This window comes from Carcharhinus amblyrhynchos, chromosome 2 (assembly GCF_965287045.1).
Source record: "Carcharhinus amblyrhynchos chromosome 2, sCarAmb.v2.hapA, whole genome shotgun sequence".
Taxonomy (NCBI): Eukaryota; Metazoa; Chordata; class Chondrichthyes; order Carcharhiniformes; family Carcharhinidae; genus Carcharhinus; species Carcharhinus amblyrhynchos.
Window position 1 is genome coordinate 79,809,161 of NC_137325.1, and position 26,381 is coordinate 79,835,541.

The 26,381-nt window shown below is 41.4% G+C and overlaps 1 protein-coding gene across 2 annotated transcripts in view; it reads right to left on the reverse strand.

Moving 5' to 3' along the window:
• Nucleotides 1-26,381, reverse strand: part of casd1 (CAS1 domain sialic acid O acetyltransferase 1) — an 87,475-nt gene that overhangs the window by 51,225 nt on the left and 9,869 nt on the right. For both annotated transcript variants that reach the window (XM_080207911.1, XM_080207912.1), the window contains one exon: nucleotides 462-558. In XM_080207911.1, the coding sequence (XP_080064037.1) occupies nucleotides 462-558 (97 nt within the window). The remainder of the gene's footprint in view (nucleotides 1-461; nucleotides 559-26,381) is intronic.

Consider the following 26,381-nt stretch of genomic DNA (forward strand, 5'->3'; position numbering starts at 1 on the left):
CTACTCAGTTCAATTTGTTTAGAGCAGAATCACATTTTACAAGAAACATAAATAAGCCAATGAAATTGTTAAAAAACACTAATTTAAATAAAACAGGCTAAACTTCACTATCAGTTGTTATAAGGGGAATATTTTGCTCAGTTGGCTGGATAGCTGATTCATGATGCACAGCAGTGCCAACAGCACAGGTTAAATTCCCGTACCAGCTGAGGTTATTCATGAAGGCCCTATCTTCTTAACCTTGATCTTCATCTGAAATGTGGTGATCCTCAAATTAAATCACCACCAATCAGCTCTCCCCTTCAAAGGGCAATATGAAGAATTTCAGTCATATCATTATCAGACATCCTATTAACATGCTGGCATCCAAGGTATTGCATCACCCTGATTTTCACTAATGCTACAATCCACACAAAAATACATTTAAGTGCCATATTTCAAAATATTTTGAAGTCACTTGCCTGATCTTGTATTTATGCATCATGCAGCCATGTGGTTGCCACACATTTTCACCGAGAAATCGGCCACTGGATAGGAGCCACTCACAGGTATCACCACCTAGCGAGATAATCACAGAATAGAAACTTGAGTGAACATTCTCTAACCACAACTGGAAGCAAACAAAGTGGTTGATGCGAAAAGTAAAACAAGGGAATCTAGATAATGATTGAAAGCATTAAAACATTTGGACCCATCTGTGCAACTCCCAGCTAGTGCCATTTGAATGTTGCCCATCTATGTCAACGGGCAGCATTTTACAGGAGCAAGTGTGAATTTGGCGATACTACATTTAGTTCACTCATCTAAAAATCATTAATATAGTGAATAGCTGGGGTACTAGCACTGACCTCTGTGGTACCCCACAAGTGACTGGCTGCCATTCGGAAAATGACCCGATTTGATTTATTATTGTCACGTGTATTAACATTTAGTGAAAAGTATTGTTTCTTGCGCACTATTCAGGCAAAACATACCATTCATAGAGAAGGAAGTGAGAGGGTGCAAAATGTAGAGTCACAGTCATAGCTAGGACGTAGAGAAAGATCAACTTAGTGCAAGGTAAGTCTGTTCAAAAGTCTGTCAGCAGTAGGAAAGAAGCTGTTCTTGAGTCGAATGGTACATGACCTCAGACTTTTGTATCTTTTTCCCGAAGGAAGAAGGGGGAAAGAGATAATGTTCGGGATGCGTGGGGATCCTTAATTATGCTGGCTGCTTTGCTGAGGCAACAGGAAGTATAGACAGTCAGTAGTTTGCATGATGGATTAGGCTACATTCACAATCTTTCACAGTTCCACGTGGTCTTGGGCAGAGCAGGTGCCATACCAAGCTGTGATACTACCAGAAAGAATGCATTCTATGGTGCATCTCTAAAAGTTGGAGAGTTGTAGCTGATATGCCAAATTTCCTTAGTCCGAGAAAGCAGAGGTGTTGGTGGGCTTTCTTAACTAGAGTGTCAGCACGGAGGGACACAGGATAGGTTGCTGGCGATCTAGACACCTAAAAACTTGAAGCTCTTGACCCTTTCTACTCGTCCTCATTGATGTAGACAGGGGCACGTTCTCCTTTATGCTTCCTGAAGTCAATGACAACCTCCTTCGTTTTGTTGACATCGAGGGAGAGATTATTGTTGCTGCATCAGTTCACCAGATTCTCTATCTCATTTCTGTACTCTGTCTCGTCATTGTTTGAGATCTGACCCACTACTGTGGTGTCAGTAGCAAACTCGAAAATCAAACTGGAGGGAATTTAGCCGCACAGTCGTAGGTGTATAAAAAGTATAGTAGGGTGCTGAGAACACAACCTTGTGGGGCACCAGTGTTGAGGATGATCATGGAGGTGTTGTTGCCTATCCTTACTGATTGTTGTCTGAGAGTTAGGAAGTTCAGGACCCAATCGCAGAGGGAGGTGCCGAGGCCCAGGCGACAGAATTTGGAGATGAGTTTTGTGGGAATAATAGTGTTGAAGGCTGAGCTGTAGTCAATAAATAGGAGTCTGACATAAAAGTGTCCCTGTTATCTAGGTGTTCCAGGGTTGAGTGCAGGGCCAGGGAAACAGCGTCTACTGTGGATCTGTTGTGGCGGTAGGCAAACTGTAGCGGATCCAGGTAGTCCGGGAGGCTGGAATTGATTCGTGCCATGACTAATCTTTTGAAGTACTTCATAATGATGGATGTCAGAGCCACCGGCCGATAGTCATTAAGGCACACTATTTGGTTTTTCTTAGGTACTGGGATGATGGTCGTCTTCTTGAAGCAGATAGGGACCTCAGATTGTTGGAAATCTGATTGTTTATTCCTACTCTGTTTCCTGTCTACCAACCAGTTTTCTATCCATCTCAATATACTAGCCCCAATCCTACATGCTTTAATTTTACACTCCTAATCGTTTGTGGAGCTTTGTCGAAAACCTTCTGAAAGTCCAAATAAATCATATCGACTGACTTCTTCTCATCAACTCTATTTGTTACAGCCCTGAAAGAATTCTAGAAGATAGATTTGTTGAGCATGATTTCCCTTTCATAATTCCATCTCGACTCTGTCTAATTCTACAATTGTTTTCAAAGTGCTCTGCTATAAAATATTTATAATGGACTCTAGAATTCTGCCCACTACTGATGTCAGGCTGAATGATCTATAATTCCCTGTATTCTGTTTATCTCTCTTTTTAAATAGTGGGTTACATTAGCTACCTTCTGATCTCGAGGAACTGTTCCAGAGTCTATAGAATCTTGGAAGATGACTATCAATGCATCCACTGTTTCTTGGCCACTTTCTTAAGTACTCAGATGTAGATTATCAGGCCCTAGGGATTTATTAGCCTTAAATCTGCCAGCTTTCCCAACACCATTTCTCTACTAACACTGATCACCTTCAGTCCTTCCCTCTCACTAAACACTGTGTTCCCCAACACTTCTGGTATTTGTCCCCTTCTTTGCGTTCTTCTTTGTTAAGACAGGACCAAAGTATGAATTCAGTTAGTCAGCCATTTCCTTGTCCCCCATTATAAATTCCCGTTTCTGGCTACAAGGGACCTACATTTGTCTTCAACAATCTTTTTCTCCTCACATACCCAAAGAAACCTTTATAGTTCTTCAGGTATTATTCTAGGCCTGATCATTTTCAACTGCTTCATCAATGACTTTTCTTCCATCAAAAGGTCAAAAACTGGGATGTTCACTGATACCCGTACAACGTTGAGCACCATTCATGACTCCTCAGATACTGATGTAGTCCATGTCCAAGTGCAGCAATATTGGATAATATTCAGGCTTAGGCTAACAAATGGCAATTAACCTTAGCGCCACACTAGTGCTGGGCAATGAACATCTCCAATAAGGGAGGATCTAACCGCTGCCCATTTACAGTAAATGGTATTTACATTGTTGGATACCCTGCTATCAACAGCCTGCAGGTTGTCATTGACCAAAAGTTTAACTGGGATAGCTGTTTAACTGTTAATGCTATGGCTACATGAGCAGGACAGAGGCTAGGAATCTTGTGGCAAGTAACTTACCTCCTGACTGCCTTGAGCCTATCCCAATCTACCAGGCCCAAGTCAGGGATGTGATAGAATACTTGCCCCATGCCTGGATGAGGGCAGTTCCAAAGTCAGAAACTTGATACCATCTAGGACAAAGCAGTCAACTTGACTGGCACCACATCCAGTTACCTGACCCGCCAAGGACTTCTTATGCCTCCTCCTAGCTCTCCTAAGCCCTTTAACTCATTCCTAGCTACCTTGTAACAGTCAAGCGACCCAATTGAACCTTGTTTTTTCATCCTTACATACCCTTCCTTTTTTCTCTTAACAAGACATTCAACCTCCTTCTTCCACCCTTTTACAGATCTTTAAATTTGTCCTCACTGTCCAGCATTTCACTTGCTTATGTTTCTATATTTTCCTAGTTCTGAAGAAACATCATTGATCTGAAAAATTAACTCTCTCTCTCTCTCTCCACAGCTACCTGTTGAGTTTGTGTCCCTTTTGCAGTAATTTCAGGCAGCAGGCACCACTATCTATGCAGTATGCTTATCTTCTGTAAATATTTACTTAAATTGCAGAACTAAGCCACTCACCAAGATTTTCAGATTTAATGATGCACGGGAATATATTTTGAGAACTGCCCCAAAAGAAACCTACTCCAAAGATTAATTGCACTTAAAGTACGGCCATACATGTTTCAATTTATTAGCTATTTAAATAAGACAAAAGTAAGGAATTTCAGTATTTAATGCCTTAAATAATCTGATCTAACAGTCAACCATCACTGATTTAAGTAATCGACCAGTTCAAACCTTACAAATCCAAAGGTGTGTGGAAAGGGATTCTATGACTCAAGTCAAAGAAAGAACACATCCAAGTTTGAACGGCTTCCATTTACTGTATTTACAATACAATTACACACAATTGAAAATTCATAACACTGCTTTAACTGTTTTAAGATTTGTTACAACACAAGATAAAACAGACACGTACTGTACTGGAGACTATTTTTGCAATACAGCTGATACTCAGCACATCACTTCATGAATAGGCACATTTAATTTATTAACAATCATCTGATGTTGGAAAACACCAAAATCGAAGAAAAATGCCAGACATTTGGTAGTGAAGCAGCTCCCCTATACAATCCACAAAAGTAAAATGAATACAATAAAAGATCAAAAGGGTCTTTTTGACAAGTTTGAGAAGCTACTTGGATAATTATAGTACTGTATCTTAACCTCAACACTTTGATTTAGTTTTTTTATATAGTTAACCAATTCCACTGACAAACTCAGTTAACTGACATATTGGCTATATACATTATTTCTTGCTCAGTTTACAGTGCAAAGTATGACGTAAACACAACTTTTCAAGTCTCTCATTTCAAGCCTTTATCAATTTCCAGCTTTTTGCCCTAAATTGTCTCTTGTCTACAGCTGAAGGTCCCCTAGCCCTAATACTGGGGGTATTTTAGCATAACTTCCCTTCAGTGAGAGGTGGACCTCAGGGAGAAACACAGACCACGGAGTAGATAAATAAAGCTCATGGAGTGAGGCCTACTGACCTTTGCAGAGAGGGACAGAGAGGAGCAGATCTGTGGTGGGTGAAAGAGAGACCAGGTAGCGGATAAATAAGGCTCGAGGAGCAAGACCTACAGCAAACCTTTGGGAAGAAACAAAGGAATTGACCTACAAGAGAAACACAGACCAAAAAACAACTAAATAAAGCCCAAGGAGTGAGGCTTACAGCATTTGCCTTCAGGTAGAAGTCCAGAAGCACCAAGAGTTTAAAAAAAGTGAAGTGACACTGCAAGTTGTTTAAGCAGCAGAGACGGAAGCTTAACAACTAGGAGTTTATTAACAAGTAACCAGCGAGTCTTGTCTTCTATTTTTAAATAAGTTTTATGATTTATCAATAAGGTTCATTAGTATTGGTAAAGCTTTAGTAGAGATGCAAGCAGAAGGGAATTAAGCTAGTAAATCTATTGTTTTATTTTTAAATGGTGAACTTATTTATTGTTGTATTCCTAAGGTTACATGTAGCACAATTATTGGAGTTGAGGAGAGGCATTAATTTAAAAAAATCATTAAGAAAATAGGTAATTAGCTAAGTGCAGACTGGTAGAGAGGCACAAGAGCTAAGCAAGGCATAAAAAGTAGCAACAGAAAGTGATGTTGGCACAGGAGCGGAGCTCATTAATGAATAGTTGGTGAGCAATTCTATTTTCTAGTCCAGTTTATAGCAAATAGTCTATAAAGCAAGTGGCTGCATGGAATGCACACCTTGTGACATATGGGAGAAACATGAGCTCCAAGCTTCAGAACTTGAGCAACGGCTGGAATCAACATTGTTCACATCCATGGGGCTGAGAACAAGGTGGGTAGCATACTTAGGGAAATACTGCAAGTTAAGAGACTACAGGCAGAGAAGAAATGGGTGATTGCTTGCATGTATAGGAGGAATCCCCTCAGTTCATCTCATTCGTTAACCAACTTTGTTTGCAAGCTAGAGAAGATAATAGTTTCTTAAAAGAGTGCAAGCTGTGGTACTACGGGTAGCTCAGCTGCACAGGGAGAAAGGAAAAAAAAGTGATAGAGATGCAACTGTTAGAGGAACAGACAGATGTTTCTGTAGCCATGGACATGACTCCAGGATGAAAGTTGCCTCCCACATCACTGAGCAGCTGCAGGGCATTCTTGTCTGGAATGGTGAACTGCCAGAGGTGAATTGCCCACATTGGTATCAATGACATAGATAGAAAGAAGAGTGAGGTCCGCAAAGTAGATTTCAGAGAGCTAAGAAAGTGATTTAAAAACAGGACTTCAAAAGGCAATAATTTCAAGACTATTCCCCTGTGCCATGTTCTAGTGAGTTCAGAAATAGGAGGAGAGAGCAAGTGAAAACGAGACTGGAGAGATGGTATAGGAAAAAGAATTTTAGATTTTTGAGACATTGGAACTGCTTTGGGGCACATGAGACCTGTATGAGTATGACAGGTCATAAGAACATAAGAACATAAGAAATAGGAGCAGGAGTAGGCCATCTAGCCCTTCGAGCCTGCCCTGCCATTCAATAAGATCATGGCTGATCTGTCGTGGCTCAGTTCCACTTTCCCGCCCTCTCCCCATAACCCTTAATCCCCGCTCTTATCAAAAACCCATCAACCCGCGTCTTAAAAATATTTAGCGAGGCAGCCTCCACCACTTCAACGGGCAGAGAATTCCAGAGATTCACCACCCTTTGAGTGAAGAAGTTCCTCCTCAACTCCGTTCTAAACCGCCCCCCTTTTATCTTGAGGCTGTGCCCCCTAGTCCTACTGTCCTTTTTTGAGCAGGAAGAGTCTTTCCACCTCTATCCTATCCATCCCATTCATCATCTTATACGTCTCAATGAGATCTCCCCTCATTCTACTAAACTCTAACGAGTACAAGCCCAGTTTATTCAGCCTCTCCTCATAGCTCAACCCCCTCAACTCCGGTATCAGCCTAGTAAACCTCCTCTGCACTCCCTCCAAGGCCAAAATATCTTTGCGCAGGTGCGGCGCCCAAAACTGCACACAGTACTCCAGCTGCGGCCTCACCAACACCCTATACAGCTGCAGCAAGACCTCCCTACTTTTATATTCAATCCCCCTCGCTATGAAGGCCAGCATCCCATTCGCCTTCCTGACCACCTGCTGCACCTGCAAGCTGGGTTTTTGCGACTCATGCACAAGGACCCCGAGGTCCCTCTGCACCGTCGCCTGCTGCAGTTTTTTGCCACGTAAGTAATAGTCCTTCCTACCATTCTTCCTACCAAAGTGGACCACCTCGCACTTGCCAACATTAAATTCCATTTGCCATTTCCTGGCCCATTCGCCCAGCCTATCTAGATCCTTCTGCAGACTCTCCACACCCTCCACACAATTTGCCGTTCCCCCAATCTTGGTGTCATCAGCAAATTTCGACACCCTACACTCGGTTCCCTCCTCCAGATCATCTATATAAATGGTAAAAAGCTGAGGCCCCAGCACTGACCCCTGGGGCACTCCACTAGTCACCATCCGCCAATCCGAATAGCACCCGTTGACCCCCACTCTCTGCCTCCTATTTGACAACCAATCCTCTATCCACGCTAACACCCTACCCCCAACTCAATGTCCCTCGACCTTCTGCAATAACCTCTTGTGAGGTACTTTGTCAAACGCCTTCTGAAAATCTAGAAAGACCACATCCACCGGCTCTCCTCTATCCACCGCCCTAGACACATCCTCGTAGAACTCCAGTAAATTTGTCAGACACGACTTCCCTTTAATGAAACCGTGCTGCGTCTGCTCTATCAAGCAATTGCCTTCAAGATGCCTCGCAATTTCCTCCTTAATGACAGATTCTAACATTTTACCTACCACAGACGTTAAACTAACCGGCCTATAATTCCCCGCCTTTTGCCTGGCACCCTTCTTAAACAACGGCGTAACATTAGCCGTTTTCCAATCACCCGGCACTTCCCCGGAATCCAGCGACGTCTGGAAAATAACCACCAAGGCATCCACTATCACCTCCGCCATTTCTTTCAGAACCCTCGGATGCATTCCATCTGGTCCTGGGGACTTGTCCACAATCAGCCCCTCCAGTCTGTCGAGCACCGCCTCTCTAGTAACAGTAATGTCATTAAGACCCTCCAGTCCTACCACCTTTCCAACGCTAACACCCGGCAAATTATTCACGTCCTCCTCCGTGAAGACAAAAAGGTCACCTCAACATGACCAAACCAATGTCCTCACAGGAAGATCTGAGAGTGTTGCTGGGGAGGGCTTAAACTAGCTTGGCAGGGAAATGGGAATCCAAAGGAGAATTTGGATGGGAGAGAAACAAAGTTGCTGATGGTAAGAAAAGAGTAAGCTAAATTGGAAGGCAGTGGAAACAAGACCAGCACCAAATACAATCAAAATACAGAAAAGCGTTAAAACAGCCAAATTATGACACGTTATAGAAATGCACATAGCATTTGCAACAATGTTGATCAATTGATAGCAGAAATAGGAGTAAACGAGAATGATCCAACTGTCATTAATGAAGGATGAAATCAGTTCATTAGCAATAGGGACCAGAGCTGCAATGAGAAACAACATAAGCATGGGAGATCAAGATATGGAATCAATCTGGGTAGAAATAAGAAATAGCAAAGGGAAGAAGTACTTGGTAGGAGGTCCCCAAGCAGTAGTTCCGCAGTGGGGCACAGTATAAGCCAGGAAATACTGGGGCTTGCAAGAAAGGTATGGCAATAATCATGCACATAGACTGGAAAAATCAAATTGGCAAGGGTAGCCTGGACGCAAGTTTTAGAGAATGTTTCTTGAAACAATGTGTTGTGGAACCAACCAGGGAGTAGGCTACTCCAGATTTGGTATTGTGTAGTAAGGAGGAATCAACTGATGACCTTACAGTTAAGGCTTCTCTCGGAAGTAGTGATCATAGTGAGATAGAATTCAAAATTCTGTTTGGGGGTGAGAAAGTGGAGTCCCACTCTAGTGTTCTGGAATTAAACAATGGAAATTATATAGGTATGAGGATAGATTTGGCCCAAGTAGAGTGGGCAGGAAGGCTAAAAGGTAGGACAGTGGATGAGCAGTGGCCCTTGTTTAAGGAGGCACTCAATTCCTCACAACTAAAATATATCCAAGTGAAGAACAAAGATGGTAAAGAGTAGGTGAGGGGAGGGGGATTTTCACACATAAACAAAGGTATACTAAAAACGTAATAAAAAGAGCTAAGGTAAATTACAAAAGAAAACTAGCGCAAAATATCAAAAAGGATAGCAAAAGCTTCTGTAAATACATAAAAGGAAAGAGAGTCGCTTAAGGTGACTGTTGGTCCCTAGGAAGATGAAATCGGAGAGTTAATAGTGGGGAACTCTGAAATGGCAGAGGTGCTAAATCAATACTTTGCCTCAAATTTTCACTGTGGAGGACACTGACTTTCTCATTCCTATAGGAATGGTACTAGAGGCAAGAGAAAGGGTAGATCTTAGAACATCGATCAGGAAAAGATACTCAACAAACTATTGGGATTGAGGGCAGATGTGTCCCCTGGACCTGATGGCCTACATTCTAGGGTATTAAAGGAAGTGACGGTGGAGATAGTGGAACCATTGGTTATAATATTCCAAAATTCCCTGGACATGGGAAAGGTTCCAGTGGATTGGAAAAATGTTAACATAATGCCCTTATTCAAAAAGGGAGAGAGGCAAAATGTGGGAAATTACAGACCAGTTAGTTTAACATCTGGTGTTGGGCAAATATTAGAACCAATTATCAAGGAAGCAGTATCATTACATTTGGAAAGTCAAAATATTATCCATCAGTCAGCAAGGTTTGAGTAATTTGTTACAGTTCTTTGAAGATGTAACAAGCAAAGTAGATAATAGGGATCTGTAAATGTAGTATATCTGGATTTCCAGAAGGCATTTGATAAGGTGCTGGATAAAAGGTTAATTCACAAGGTTATATCACATGGGATTGAAGTAATTTATTAGCTTGGATCGATGATTAGCTGATGGACAGAAGAAAACAGGGATAATTTTTTTTTCTGGATGGCAAAAAGTAATTTATGAGGTGCCACAGGGTTTGGTCGTTGGACATCAGCTACTTACAATCCAGATTAACGATTTGGATACAGGGATAGAAGGCTCAGCAGCCAAATTTGCAGATGAACAAAAAAGTAGGCAGGACGGTAAGTTGCAATGAGGAAATAAGAACCCTACAAATGGACATAGTTAGGTAGGAGAGTGGGCCAAAAGATGGCAGATGGAGTTTAACATGGATAAGTGTGAGGTCATGCAGTTTAGGAGGAAAAATGGGAAAGCAAATTATCTAAATGGGGAGACACTTTGGGGTACTCCAGTACAGAGGGATCTGGGTGCCCTCGTTCATGAGTCACAGAAAACTGCAGATACAGCAGTTAAATGAAGAAAGCAAATAAAACGTTGGCATTTATAGCTAAAGGAATAGAACATAAAAAGGTGAGAAAGTCCTGTTGCAACTATACAAGGCATTGGAGAGACTGCACCTGGAGTACTGTGTATAGTTCTGGTCCCCGTATTTGAAGAAAGGTGTAGTGGCATTGGAGGCAGTTCACTAGATTGATTCCAGAGATGAGGGGTTTGGCATATGAAGAGAGATTGAACAGTTTAGACCTTTACTCTCTGCAACTTAGAAGAATGAGGGGAGATCAAACTGATGCATATAAGATAAAAGGTATTCATTATGTAGACATGGAGCAGATGCTTCCTCTTGTTGGGCATTCCAGGATAAGGATTAGATAAGGGATAACAAATTTAAAACAGAATTGAGGAGAAACTACTTCTTCCAAAGGGTTGTAAACCAATGGAATGCGCTACTCCAAAATGCGGTGGATGCTGGGACAGTGAGTAAATTTAAGGACAAGTTAGATTTTTAATTGGTAATGTGTTATGGGAAGAAGGCAGGAAAATGGGGATGAGGAGCATATTAGCCATGATTGAACAGCAGAGCAGACTCAAAGGGCCTAATTCTACTTGTATATCTTATGAATTTATTTATGACAGAGGATCTTGGATTAGAAGATCAACATGTAATGTTGGGTGGAGCCTAAAACAAGCAACTGGCAGCAAGCATTGGAAACCTATAAACAAGTCTCACCAAACAGTAATGGTAATGTAAAGCACAGTATTAATCAGAAAGTTAGATGTGTATGTAACAAGAATAATACAGTAATTATAAGAAATAGGAGCAGGAGTAGGCCATCCAGCCCTTCGAGCCTGCCCCGCCATTCAATAAGATCATGGCTGATCTGTCGCTGCTCAGTTCCACTTTCCCGCCCTCTCCCCATAACCCTTAATCCCCTCTCCTATCAAAAACCCATCAACCCGCGTCTTAAAAATATTTAGCGAGGCAGCCTCCACCACTTCAACGGGCAGAGAATTCCAGAGATTCACCACCCTTTGAGTGAAGAAGTTCCTCCTCAACTCCGTTCTAAACCGCCCCCCTTTTATCTTGAGGCTGTGCCCCCTAGTCCTATTGTCTTTTTGAGCGGGAAGAGTCTTTCCACCTCTATCCTATCCATCCCATTCATCATCTTATACGTCTCAATGAGATCTCCTCTCATTCTTCAATTATGGGGGACTTCAATCTATACAGAGTGGGTAAACTAGGACTAATGCTGTGGATGATAAATTCCTAGAATGTATACAAAATGGTTTTCTAGAACACTATGTTCAGGAGCCCACAAGAGAATAGATCTAGCATTGTGCAATGAAAAATATCTCATTAATAACCTTGCTGTGATGGGGCCTCTGGGGGAAAAAAAAGTGATAAAATATGACTGAACTTTACATTAAGTTTGAAAGTGATGTCGCTCAAACCAAAACATAAGAACATAAGAAATAGGAGCAAGAGTAGGCCATCTGGCCCTTCGAGCCTGCCCCGCCATTCAATAAGATCATGGCTGATCTGTTGTGGCTCAGTTCCACATTCCCGCCCTCTCCCCATAACCCCTAATCCCCTCTTTTATCAAAAACCCATCAACCCGCTTCTTAAAAATATTTAGTGAGGTAGCCTCCACCACTTCAACGGGCAGAGAATTCCAGAGATTCACCACCCTTTGAGTGAAGAAGTTCTTCCTCAACTCCGTTCTAAACCGCACCCCCTTTATCTTGAGGCTGTGCCCCCTAGTCCTACTGTCCTTTCTGAGCGGGAAGAGTCTCTCCACCTCTATCTTATCCATCCCATTCATCATCTTATATGTCTCAATGAGATCTCCCCTTATTCTTCTAAACTCCAACGAGTACAAGCCTAGTTTATTCAGCCTCTCCTCATAGCTCAACCCCCTCAACTCCGGCATCAGCCTAGTAAGCCTCCTCAGCACTCCCTCCAAGGCCAAAATATCCTTGCGTAAGTACGGCGCCCAAAACTGCACACAGTACTCCAGCTGCGGCCTCACCAATGCCCTATATAGCCTCAGCAAGGCCTCCCTACTTTTATATTCAATCCCCCTAGGGTCTTAAAAAAACTAGGGTCTTAAATCTAAACAATGGAAACTAACAAGGTAAGAGGAGCAAGTTGGCTGGTGTAAAGGGAAGTCATGTTTGACAAAGCTGTTGGGGGGGTTTTTGAAGATGTAGCTCAGGATAGTCCAATGAGGGGCCACATTTCATTTTTTTTCTCTAAGAGGCCAATGAGCAAATTTTGGAAAGATAAGGTTTAGCACAACATTAAACACAAATTAAAAAAAAAGTCAATAGCAAAGCAATAAAAGACTAATTTTAAAAAGAACCATTATAAAGTGTTAAGTAGCAGAGCAAACCAAAAAAATTTTTGCCTTTTCACTTAAGAATCAGTCTCAGAGACAGACTGCACCCCATGTCCTGGTCACCAGGGAAGAGTAGGGACCAGGGCTGAGTTGAGTTTAACTAACACTGAATTTGCATTTACTCCTTGTGGCACACATGCTGAGCAGTTTGTCCAGTTCTCTTCCAATCTCAGGGTTCTTGCTCTCATGCAGTCACACAGACACACCAGTGGGCCTATTAGCAGCAAACATGAGAAAAAAATGGCTTGTGATTGAAGAAGCAGCTCCTTGCAGATCTTTCAATTCCACTCTACTGATTTTTTGAACACTAGCTCCATGGGCTGTAATCTGGACGAATCTGATGGAACCAACAGAAAGGACAAACTAGTGGATGTGGTGTATCTGGATTTTTAGAAGGCTTACGATAAGATCCTACACAAGGTTAGTAAACAAAATCAGAACACATGGGATGGAGTAATATAATGGAAAAAAACAGGTTGACAAGCAGTGCCCAGTGGAATACCGCAAGGATCAGTGCTTGGGCCCCAGCTATTCACAATCTATATCAATGATGTGGAAACCAAATGTTATGTGTTTCAAGTTTGCTGACAACATGAAACTAAATTGGAATTTAAATTGAGCTTTATGGAAAATGCAAACAGCCTTTAAAGAAATTTAGACAAGTTAAGTGAGTGGGCAAGAACATGGCAGATGGACCTACTGTGGAGAAAATGTGAGGTTATCCACTTTGTTCGAAAAACAGTGCAGGGTATTTCTTAAATGGTGAGAGATTAGGAAGCCCAAAAGGCACTGGGAGTTCTTGTTTAACAGACACTGAAACTAACTTGCAGGTGCAGTAAGTAATTAGGAAGACAAATGGTATATTGACCTTTATCGCAAGAGGATTTGAGTACAGGAGTAAAGATGTATTTGCTGTGATTGTATAGATCTTGGTGATAGCACACCTGGAAAAGTGTGTGCAGTTTTGATCTCCTTACCCAAGGAAGGATGTACTTACCATAGAGGGAGCATAACAAAAGTTCACCAGACTGGTTCTTGGGGTAGTGGGATTGTCCTAAGAGGAGAGTGGGCCCATATCAGAGGTGATCTCATTGAAGCATCCAAAATTCTGACAGGACTCAACAGCATTACAGAAAGGATATTTTCCCTGGCTGGGGATTGTAGAACCTGGGGATACAGTTTGAGAACAAGAGGTAGGCTACTTAGGAATAGGACGAGGAGTAATTTCTTTACTCAGAAGGTAGTGAATCTTTGGCATTCTCTAATTCAGAGGCTTGTGGAGGGTCAAATCATCCGCACACATTTCTAAATCTTAAATACATCAAGGAATGTGGGGAACATGCGTGAAAATTGCACCAAAGTAGAAGATTAACAATGATCTAATTGAATGGTCAGCAGGCTTAAAGGTCTGAATGGCCTACACACACCCCTATATCCAATGCAAACTACAAGTTCAAGTTATAGGTTTAGAGCTATCAGCACATTCTACATTGTCCATTCCTTGAATCTACTTGTTTCTTGCTTTTACCATACTTATTTCAATATCTGGTGTGCTGCTCCAATTTGACCCCTGGATTTCTGTCATCAGGATTATGCTACTTGCTGGAAAATGTTACAAGAGTCAATTCCTGTAACCCTGTTCTGTTGCTGAGTGGTTTCAGGTTTTAGATAACATTGCCTAGCCAATGGACTGTTGCTGTCCGCTTTTCTTCTATACACTGAGTTTCTCAACTATACTTTGCTACCTAGACAGACTTCCACTTTCTTCTGTGCCACAGAGTTCTGAAACTTGGTGCGATCAATGTCCTTGCTGCTGTATATACATATTGTATTCTGCTGAACTGCCTCTGTTCCGGTCAAGTTCCGGATTCCTCATTTTTCTGTTTTCCAGCTGGGAATTTTTACTTTATACTGATTGTATTAATCCAAATGGCTTGTATCTGGCTCTGGGTTCTGTGCCATTGTTGCCTTATGCCACTTGCTTCATCACTTTCAGATTGCTGCTAATCATTGCTTACTTTAAAGTCAGAGGTTTACAGCATGGAAACAGGCCCTTCGGCCCAACCTGTCCATGCTGCTCTTTTGTTAAAAAGCAGCTAAGCTAGCCCCAATTGCCTGCACTTGGTCCATATCCCTCTATACCCATCTTACTCATGTGACTGTCTAAATGCTTTTTAAAAGTCAAAACTGTACCTGCCTTTACTACGACCTCTGGCAGCTTGCTCCAGACACTCACCACCCTGTGTGTGAAACAACTGCCCTTCTGGACCCTTTTGTATCTCTCCCCTCTCACCTTAAACCTATGCCCTCTATTTTTAGACTCCCCTACCTTTGGGAGAAGATATTGACTATCTAGCTGATCTATGCCTCTCATTATTTTATTGACCTCTATAAGATCAGCCCTAAGTCTTCTATGCTCCAGAGAAAAATGTTCCAGTCTATCCAGCCTTCCTTATAACTCAAACCATCAAGTCCTGGTAGCATCCTAGTAAATCTTTTCTGCACTCTTTCTAGTTTAATAATATCCTTTCTATAATAGGGTAAGCAGAACTGTACACAGTATTCTAAGTGTGCCCTAACCAATGTCTTGTACAACTTCAACAAGGTGTCCCAACTCCTGTATTCAATATTCTGACCAATGAAACCAAGCATGCCGAATGCCTTCTTCATCACTTTGTCCACCTGTGACTCCTCTTTCAAGGAGCTATGAACATGTACCCCTAGATCCCTTTCTTCTATAACTCTCCTCAGCACTCTACCATTAACTGAATATGTCCTGCCCTGGTTCAATCTACCAAAATGCATCACCTCACATTTATCTAAATTAAACTCCACCTGCCATTTGTCAGCCCACTGGCCTATTTGATCAAGATTCTGTTGCAATCCTAGATAATAATCTTCATTGTCCATTATGCCAATCTTGGTGTCATCTGCAAACTTACTAACCATGCCTCTTAAATTCTTAACTAAATCATAAATATAAATGACAAATAACAGTGGACCCAACACCGATCCCTGAGGCACGCTGCTGGTTTGAAAAACAACCCTCTACAATCGCCCTCTGACTTCTGTCATCAAGTGGTCATGATGTGGGTATGCCGGCGTTGGACTGGCGTAAACACAGTAAAAAGTCTGACAACACCAGGTTTTAGTCCAACCTATTTATTTGATAATATACTCACAAGCTTTTGAGGGACACCCTCTTCGTCAGGTGAATGGAGAGTTCTGGCCTCAGACAGAGCATATAAAGCACAGACAGTTTAGAGATTACTGATTAGAATGCGAATCCTTACACCTAACCTGCTGTTCAAGACCTGAAGTGGTTGATAATGTGAGTGGAAGGAGCACTGATCACAGTTTAAAGAGATGTGTATTGTCTCCAGACAGTACAGTAAGTGAGGTTTTGCAAACCCAGGCAAGTCACGGGGGTTACAGATAGTGCGACATGAACCCAAGATCCCTGTTGAGACCGTCCTCATGTGTGCGGAACTTGGCCAAGTTCCGCACACATGAGGACGGTCTCAACAGGGATCTTGGGTTCATGTCGCACTATCTGTAACCCCCGTGACTTGCCTGGGTTTGCAAAACCTCACTTACTGTACTGTCTGGAGACAATACACATCTCTTTAAACTGTGATCAGTGCTCCTTCCACTCACATTATCAGCCACTTCAGGTCTTGAACAGCAGGTTAGGTGTAAGGATTCGCATTCTAATCAGTAATCTCTAAACTGTCTGTGCTTTATATGCTCTGTCTGAGGCCAGAACTCTCCATTCACCTGACGAAGAGGGTGTCCCTCAAAAGCTTGTGAGTATATTATCAAATAAATAGGTTGGACTAAAACCTGGTGTTGTCAGACTTTTTACTGTGTTTCTGTCATCAAGCCAATTTTGTATCCATTTGGCTACCTCGTCCTGGATCCCGTGAAATTTAATCTTATTTTACCTGCCGAACTAGTGCATTCCTTAAACTAATACTCACATCTTCAAGGTTTCTGCGCAATATCCCTTATCATCATTTTGTTCAGTGCAACCTGTACATTAAAGTGTGCAGTATCTCTAATTTTTTTGTTTAGCCACATATGCTTCACATCTTAAAAGGGACACATTGTAAAGACAGAGTAATTTCTGGGTTACTGCATGACTGCACGTGTGCAGTGGGAACACAAATCCTGTAGACACACATTTTACCACCTTACCATCCCTGGACTCCTGTGCTTTAACACTCAGCCCAAGGGTTTTACTCCTTTGCAGGTATACTGGATCCACTAATGTGAGCTCATGATCACCTCCACTGTGGCCCAGTTGGCAGCACACTGGCTGGACATTCAAATTCCATTCCAGGACTTGAGTACGAAAATCTAAGTTAAAAGTACTGAGCGAGTGTGCATAGTCAGAGATGCCATTTTTCAGATATGTTGAACTAGACCCCATCTACTCTCTTAGGTGGACACAAAAGATACCACAGCACTATTTCAAAGAAGAGCAGGGCAGCTATCCCCAGAGTCCTGAAGAATATTTATTTCTCAGTCGACATCACAAAAATAAATCATCTCATCAAATTCTTGTCTGTGCAAATTAATTCGATTTGCTATATTGTCACATGTATTAACTACAGCGAAAAGTATTGTTTCTTGCGCGCTATACAAAGCATACCATTCATACAGAAGGAAACGAGAGAATGCAGAGTGCAGATAGGGTGTAGAGAAAGCTAAGTCCATTCAGATGTCTGACAGCAGCAGAGAAGAAGCTTTTCTTGAGTCAGTTTGTATGTAACCTCAGACTTTTATATCTTTTTCGCGATGGAAGAAGGTGGAAGAGAGAATGTCTGGAGTGTGTGGGGTCCTTAACTATGCTGGCTGGTTTGCCAAGGCAGCGAGAAGTGTCGACAGAGTGAATGGATGGGAGGCTAGTTTGCGTGACAGATTGAGCTACATTCATGACCTTTTGTAGTTCCTTGCAGTCTTGGGCAGAGCAGGAGCCATACAAGCTGTGATACAACCAGAAAAATTACTTTTTATGGTGTATCTGTAAAATTTGGAGAAAGTTGTAGCTGACCTGCCAAATTTCCTTAGTCTTCTGAGAAAGCAGAAACATTGGTGGCTTTCTTAACTATAGTGTCAACATGGGGGGACCAGGACAGGTTGTCCGTGATCTGGACACCTAAAACCTGAAGCTCTTGACCTTTTCTGCTTCGTCCTGTTGATGTAAACAGGGGCATGTTCTCCTTTATGCTTTCAATTTGTACACTCCCCACATTACAAGTGGTCGGAGTGATTGCTGTCAACATCAAGGCAGCACTTAATCTATTGTACCATCAAGGAGCTCTGGCAAAATTGGAAGTCAATGGGAACTGAAGAAGCCTGCTTCAGACACCATGAAGTAGGCTTTGTAGTCTTCAACAGCAAGCCATTATTAACAATCATAATATGCAGTAGAGGGTACACGTATGGAGCTGACTTCATCTGCAGCTTTACACATTCTGCCCATCTTTAGACTGACTTCAACTCTGGGTCACGTGCCTTCTTATATCAATGTGTGAACAGTACTATACAATGTAAGGACCAGCCCCTAGTACTCTATGAATGATGGGGAAAATCTCTCCCTTGACTGGAGTTGTATCTAGCAGAAAGGAAAATGGTTGTGGTTGCTAAAGCCAATCATCTCAGCTCGAGGACTTATTAGGGGCTGGTGTCCTAAGTTCAGCCATTTTCAGCTGCTTCATCAATGACATTTTCTCCATTAGGAGTGGGGATGTGCGCTGATGATTGTAGTGTTCTGCACTATTCGCAACTCTTCAAATACTGAAGCAGTCCATATCGTAATGCAGCAAGATCAGGAGAAATTTAAAGCTTGGACTGATAATTGCCAAATTACATTCACACCACAAAAGTGGAAGGCAATGATTACCTCCAACAAAAGGAATCTAATTATCTCCCTTTAACATTCCATGACATTATCATCGCTGTAACTCCACTATCAACATCTTGGGGTTACCACTGATCAGAAACTGAATTGGACCAGCCTTAAAAATACAATGGCCACAAGGACAGGTCAGACGATAGGACTGCTGCAGTGGGCAGAGGCTGTGACTGCTGCAGTGAATAACTTACCATCTGGCTTCCTAAAGCCTGTTCACCATCTACCGGGCACATATCAGGAATGTGATGAAATATTTTCCAATGGCTGACATGGTGGCACAGTAGTTAGCGCTGCTGCCTCACAGCACCAGGTATCTGGGTCCAATTCCCAGCTTGATTCACTGTTTGTGTGGATTTTGCACATTCTGTGTCAGAGTGAGTTTCCTCCAGGCGCTCTGGTTTCCTCCCACAGAGCAAATGACGTTCTGGTTAGATGCACTGGCTAAATTCTCCCATAGTGTACCTGAACAGGTGCTGGAGTGTGGTGACCTGGGGATTTTCACAGTTACTTCATTGCAATGTTAATGCAAGCCTACTTGTGACACTAATAAATAAAATCTTCAAAAATGCTTGTTGAGGGCAGCTCCAACATTCAAGAAGCCCATACCAGACAAAGCAGCCCACTTGACTGGCAGCTGATCCACCTGATACATTAGTTCTCTTCACCACTGTGGCAGCAATGTCTACCGTCTGTGAGATGCACTGCAGCAGCTCAGTGTTCCTTTGATAGCACCTTCCAAACCTGCAACCCCTACCACATAGAAAGCAGACACAGAGGCTACAGAGTTATGCACAGATTAAATGAGTAGACAACAAGGTAACAGATGGAATATAATGTGGGGAAGTGTAAGAGTATTTACTTAGGTACTAAAAGTCGATTTTTTTTTCAAGTTTCACAACTGAACTTTATTATTTAGACAGCCTGGGTGTTCTCATACAAAGAACAGAAGGTTAGCTCGCAGATGCAGTAAACAATTAGGCCAAATGATACGTTGGCCTTTATTGCAAAGGGATTCGAATATAAGAGTAAGAAAGTAATATAAGGCTTTGTTCCATACCTGGAGTACTGTGTGCAAATTTGATCTGGATAACCAAGGAAGAATAGAGTTGCCTTGGAGACAATACAGTGAAGGTTCACTACATTGGTTTCTGGTACAAGAGGCTGTCCTATTCTGAAAGACTGAGAAAATTAACTCTACTCTGAAGCATGAGGGGTGATTTCACTGGAACATACAAGAGGAAACATAGGTTGTTTTCCCTTGGAATGTAGAAGAGCACAGCCTCAAAGTAAGGAATTGATTATTTAGGACTGAGATGAGTGGAAATTTCTTCAGTCAAAGGCTTGTGAATTTGTTTACAAGACTGAGACCCACAGATTTCTGATCGCTCAGGGATTCAGGTGAAATGAGGTGTGAACAGGAAGATGAGCAGCCAGGATTGCACTGAAGGGCAGAACAGGCTTTATGAGTTAAATGGCCTATTGCTATTTTTTATGTTCTGAGGAAAACTTAATCTATGCCTTTGTTGGGAGTATGGCTTTGAAATAAAGGGTCAGGCCCATTCCTGCTCCTATTTTCTATGTTTCGTGTTTGTCACTTTCAGAATTTATTATTGCAACCTTCTCGTGGCAAACCTCCCACCCTCCATAAAGCCTGGTTCATCCAAAAAAATACTAGTTTGTATCCCAACCTGCACCATTCCAGTCACACATCTATCCTGTGCATGCTGACCTACAGTACCTTATTTTTAAAAAGGAACAGAAAAGCACCAATTTAATAGTTCAGTTTCATACTTCAATCCCTTTCCCCATCTATACACAGAGGAAGGGCAATACTTGTAACTCGGCCTGTCTTGAGATTATTTAGCAATATATAGATGAAAATTGATATTTCTCACATCAACCCACATGGAAAGATGGACCAACCTGACCATCCCAGCTAGCTTGCATGAATAAAGTTGAGAAATTTCTAGAATCATTACTTACAAGCATATAGAATTTGTTATTCAGACTAACTGAAATGTTAATTTTGTCAGTTAGCCAATCCCTAAATTAATTTCACCCATGTTGATGAATTTGAGACACTAATCGCAACCATATTAATTTATAATCTGCATACATTTAACATGAATTAAATAACTGACTGTCTTTATGGCCACTATCAGGTAAATCGGGTACTATTTCTCTGCATACTTAATACCTAAGTGCTGCAATCTATGATTCCTAGTTAACAAACAACTTTCAGTTCCAGTCTTGGTTTTTTGATGTCTTCAATAATTGTCAAGGTCTAATTCATTCCTGGTAGAGTGCCATTTTGAGTACAGAGTGTTCCTATAAGCCTATGTAATTGTATTACTGGTGTCTGATGAGGGTTCTGAGCATGTGTGGACTTGAGAGGGCTTTTTAGTCTGCCAGAGAGAGCATTCTACGAGCAAGATTTGTGTGCTAGTTGCTCTTGTTTTCATAGTTATTACTGTTCTGCCCTGTGTGCTAGTCACTGCTGATTTCTTGGCTATTATTGCTCTGCCCTATGTTGCAATTACTCCTGTTTTCATAATAATTACTGTTCTGAGTTAATTATTGTTAAACTTTGTTATGTATTTATATAAAGAAGTTCCTTCCTTTAAATGACATTCAACTACCTTTACTGTTATTTCAAGTTACCACAATTCCCACAGTGGTTTATGAGTTCTGATGTGAAGTTGATATTTCAAATGCTAACATAATCTGAACAGATGGATGCACAGTTCAATGAGCCAAATTTAGGCATCATTAATATCTAGGCATAGACTGGGTTGTAAATTTTGGATGGTTCCTTGATGAGTTACAGAGAAGGGTTTAAGGAATCATCTGGTGCCCTCAATGAATATCCTGTCCTTATCCATCATTTCCATACACAAATTTAACAGATGGTTCAAAACTAGTCTCTTTAAAAAAAAAGTTGGATTGTGGCAAATGGAGTATATTGTGGGAAAATGTGAAATTGTCTATTTTGGATAGAAGAATAAAAGAGAAAGTACAGGGATCTGGGTGGCTTAGTGCCTGAATCGCAAAGGGTCAGTCTGCAGGTAATTAGGGAAGCTAATATCATTTATTGCGAGGGAAATTGAATACAGAAGTAGAGATTATACTTCCGTTATACAGAATACAAATGAGACCACATCTGGAGTACTGTGTACAATATTGGTTACCTTATTTAAGGAAGGATATAAAAGCGTTGGAGGCAATTCAGCCAGATAAGGTTCACCAGACTAAAAGTCGGAATGGGTGGGCTGTCTCACAAGGTTGAACAGGCTAAGTTTGTATCAGCTGGAGTTTAGAAGAGTACGAGGTGACTGGCTTTGACAGGATGGATGTAGACAGAATGTTCCTCACGTGGAGACTCTAGATCACTGTTTAAAAATAAGGGACTGGCAATTTAAAATGGAGTGAGACAAAATATTTCTTTAGAGGATCGTAAGCCTTTGGAAGGCTCTTCCTGGAAAAGATGATCAAAGGAGAGTCTTTGAATATTTATAAGGCAGAGATGGATAGATTCTGGTAAGTAAGGTGGTGATAGGTTATCAGGGTGGTGGGATGCAGATTTGATGTTACAATCAGAGCAGCGATGATCTCATCAAATGGTGGGGCAGACTTTTAAGGGGCCAAATGACCTACACCTGCTCCTTGTTCATACAGGCAAAACACAATGTGGGAGAACTCGCAGATGTGCGACTGCATGTGTGTGTTTCCTTTATCCCCAAACAGCCAAGAAATTACACAAGGATATTCTTAGATATTTTGTATTGAAATTTAAATCAGTATCGCTAGAAGGTTTTATCAGAAAAACGTGTTCAAACGATGAGTGACACTAGCAAGGTGGTATTATTTTTCATTTATGTTCTCCCTCCCCAATACTGTCTGAAAACATCAGGTCATGTTCCAAATGTATGCTGACAACAACCTCATCTTGACCAGGATCCAAAATAAGTGTGGGGGGTGGGGGAAGAAGAGAGAGAAAAGTAGCCCTGAAAACTCAAATGTTGGGATGAAAATTTCAAGAAAGGTCATCCCATGTGTTTTGATTGGAGAAACGAAGAGTATGGATGACAAAATCTATGAGCAGTTGCTCCTCAAATCTGTATTTCCCATGCAGATGTTCCATCACCTCCAAATTCCACTTTTTTCTGATCTTTACCTTTTACTTTAGTACGATGTCCTTTATTTCTGACCAGCAGCACAGCATGGATATTGGGCAGGACCCTACCCTGACTATGGGGATTCCTTCCATTAATTAGTATAGCAGCTCATCATTGTGAAGGGGGGGGCAATGATGTGGGTTTTCTTCTTGCCCTGTGCCACATTGGCAACTAGCTTCAGGATCTTGATGGAGGTAAAGTAGGTGGGTACTCCAGCAATAGGCTCAGAATAGTGACCCTTGCACAGTAGCTGGCGGATGCAGGTGATGGGGAACTGGAGACCAGCTCTGGAAGAGTGCCTTTGGCCTAAGCAGGTATCAGCTACTAGGATCCATATTCTGTGTATTGTGCTCGTTTTTCTGTGGGTGAGAGCTTGTTAGGTCCCAGTTCTGGGCCCTGAGGATGGGGGCATCTGCCTATAAGTTACATCCAGGATTGAGTTCAACTCCTTGAGTGGCCAGCACTATGTGCAACAGTCCAGACTATGGGTATGCCTCCCTCCTACCCCATTACAGACTGGAGAGAGATGGTGGAGCAATATTGCATGGTTTTGTTATTTTGATAGTACCTTAGTACTTTCTAACAAGGTGTCACAAATCGGGAACTGAGTTGCAAGGATGCCTTTCTTTTGGGAAACAGTCATCTAAGTTGTCAATAAAGTTCAAATGATTTACAATTGAAATTTGATTACACTTCAATATTCAGTCACATTCCTTGTGCTAAACCTTTTCTATAGGTTTACAAACATGCTCCATCTCATTAATCTTGTGATTTCGGTTTCACTGCGTCAAATAGTTAGAATCAGAGATGAATCTGATTTTATTTAATAATTGCAAGCTGGGAATTGTTATTAGATTCTAAATTGGAGAAAAAATACCAAGGAACTAAGGAAGTATGGTATCTTGAATCCAAATAAAGATAAATACGGCATCCTCAAAACTTATAAATTATTCCAGAAAATCTCAAAGTCTTCAAAAGAAAATTATTTTGACTGCTGTCTTTGATCACTTCACTGTCTGGTTTGTCACAGTCCTTGTCCAAAATACAATACAACACAAAAACATTTCATCCAACTAAGCATTGGGAGACAAATGCTATGGTCCCTACCATACATTTGGTTCCTCAATCACCAGCCATCCCTCTCCATTGCAACTGTGAGAGGCTGAACCAGAACAATCACAACCTCAATGTAGTACTTGGCCACAAGGCAATCTTCAAACCACATATCTGTGCCGTCATCACGACCATCTATTTCTCCCTCTGTTACACCATCCAAACCTACCCCTTCTTCAAGTTAATTACTGCTGAAATCTTACACATACCTTGGTTGCCTCTACACTTGACTGTTCCAATGATTCTATACCAGCCTCCCATCTTCCACTCTCCATAAACTTAAGTTAATCCAAAACTTTGCTGCCATTCCCTAACTTACACCAAACTGTTATGATTCTGTGAAGAAACCGTAAACTAAAATAACCAAATTTAATAAATTACTTCCAAATGAAGAAATTACCAAAAATAGGTCACTTTTAGTAGTATTTACTTTTCCATGAATCAGAATCAATATAAATTACACATGAAATAAAGAGGCAAATTTCACTTTAAATAGTCAATATAACAAAGATGCATCTTTCACAACCATAAGCAATCACTCCCCACACAAATATTGCATTATGTGGCTGCATTGTTCCACAGTAAGATGTTCTTTATTCATGCAGGATCGGTCCAACAACGACTTTCACCTGAGTTTCACAGGTGAAGTCACCATCCGCAAAGCACACTTCAGTAAACCCTCTCTCCCACAGTTTGAGACAATCCTGAGCTTTCCGGAGTTTCTTTTCAACTGACCAATAACACACTGGTTCACGATTTCGAGGAAAACACTCCACTCCTTAATGCCCAAGGTTATCACATACTTTCCAGCTTCTATAGATCTTTTTAGCAAAAATTCTCTTCTCCCTCATTACCAAACAGAAAACCTGACCTCCTCACAAACATTTTCTGTTCCTTTTTCCTGTCTGTTTCCTGTGTCAGCATGTGTGCTGATTGCCATCACCTTCCAATTCTTCTGCTCGTAGCTCTCATTTGTAACTGGCATCCACATTCTTTAAGCTTCTTTCCTTTTGGAGCTACTTCCAGGTCAAGGGCTGCCAGGTCATGTGCAAATATTTATTATCTAATAAAATTACAATTGATCCCCTTGTAACTGATTGCAAAAAAAAACTCAAAAAAAATTCCACAATTTAAAAATATCTAATTTTCTTTAATGCATTGCTTCAGGGCAAAGGTTAATCAAACTCATTCATTCCTCAGCTTTGCTCATTGACTTTGTATTGGTTTTGGATTGTGCAATACCTCAACTTTAAAAATCTTCTTATTTTCAATTTCCTCCCCTGCTCTGATGTTCTCCTGTCCCAGGACACTCCAATATATATGTGATACTCCAGTTCTGGCTTAATGCACATTCCCAACTTTAGTAGCCGTACCATTGGCAGGTGTGCCATTCCAATCAAGGTCTTCAGTTTTGGTATTCCATCCCTCAACTTCTGAATCGCTTTTTCTCCTTTGAGATATTCCTTAAAACGTACTTCTTTGACCAAGCTTTTGATCATCTATTCTAAAACCTCCTTATGTGGCTTGATGTCAAATTTTGTTTGATAAACACTCTGGTAAAGCACCTTCTACATTTTGCAATGTTAAAGCCATTATGTAAATGCAGGCTTCTGTTATTGTCCATTCCTCATTGCCCTTAATTTTCTGTGCAATGGTGCCCATCCCAACCGTGGTGTTGGTAGAAAATTCCAGAAGTTTGACTCAGCAAGGAAAAAAGAATATGTCAAAATGATATGCAACTTGGAGGGAAACAAAGGTGATTCTGTTCCCTTGATATGCTGAGTTAGTCTGCTACCATCACGCTAAAACATTAGTGCTAATCAGGTTACACCTTGGGCACCAAGGCACAAGAAAACCATCAAGCTACACAAGTGATACAAAGAAGGCCATAACATGCATGAGTGTCACAAGATTCAGTTATGAGAACAGCAAAAAACTCAGGACACTGACTCACTTTTAAAATTGGTAACTTCACTTGCTACTAAGTGTCCCCCCTCCACCCTTGACGTAATTTCCTGCATGTCTTATGCAAATCAACTGTTATTCACATCTTAGAAAAAACTGAGTTCTTTGTAATTCATCATTGCACAAGGTCAAAGAATACCATGATCTAGTATTTATGGTGAACTACCTAACAAAAATTTCTCTGCAATCTAATTATGGTGCTCGGAGAGGGTAAATGTGTTCTCACCTTCTAATCATTAGTTTTATAAACACATAGGACTGTAACTTCCTTTAAGTGGCAAACAGCTCAGATTACCGATGCATCCTCATTTATCAGAGCTAAATTTCTTCTGTGCCAGTCTTTCCCAAAATTCTGACTCAGACTGCTGCCCTCCCTCCATCTCACCCAGCCTCTGTT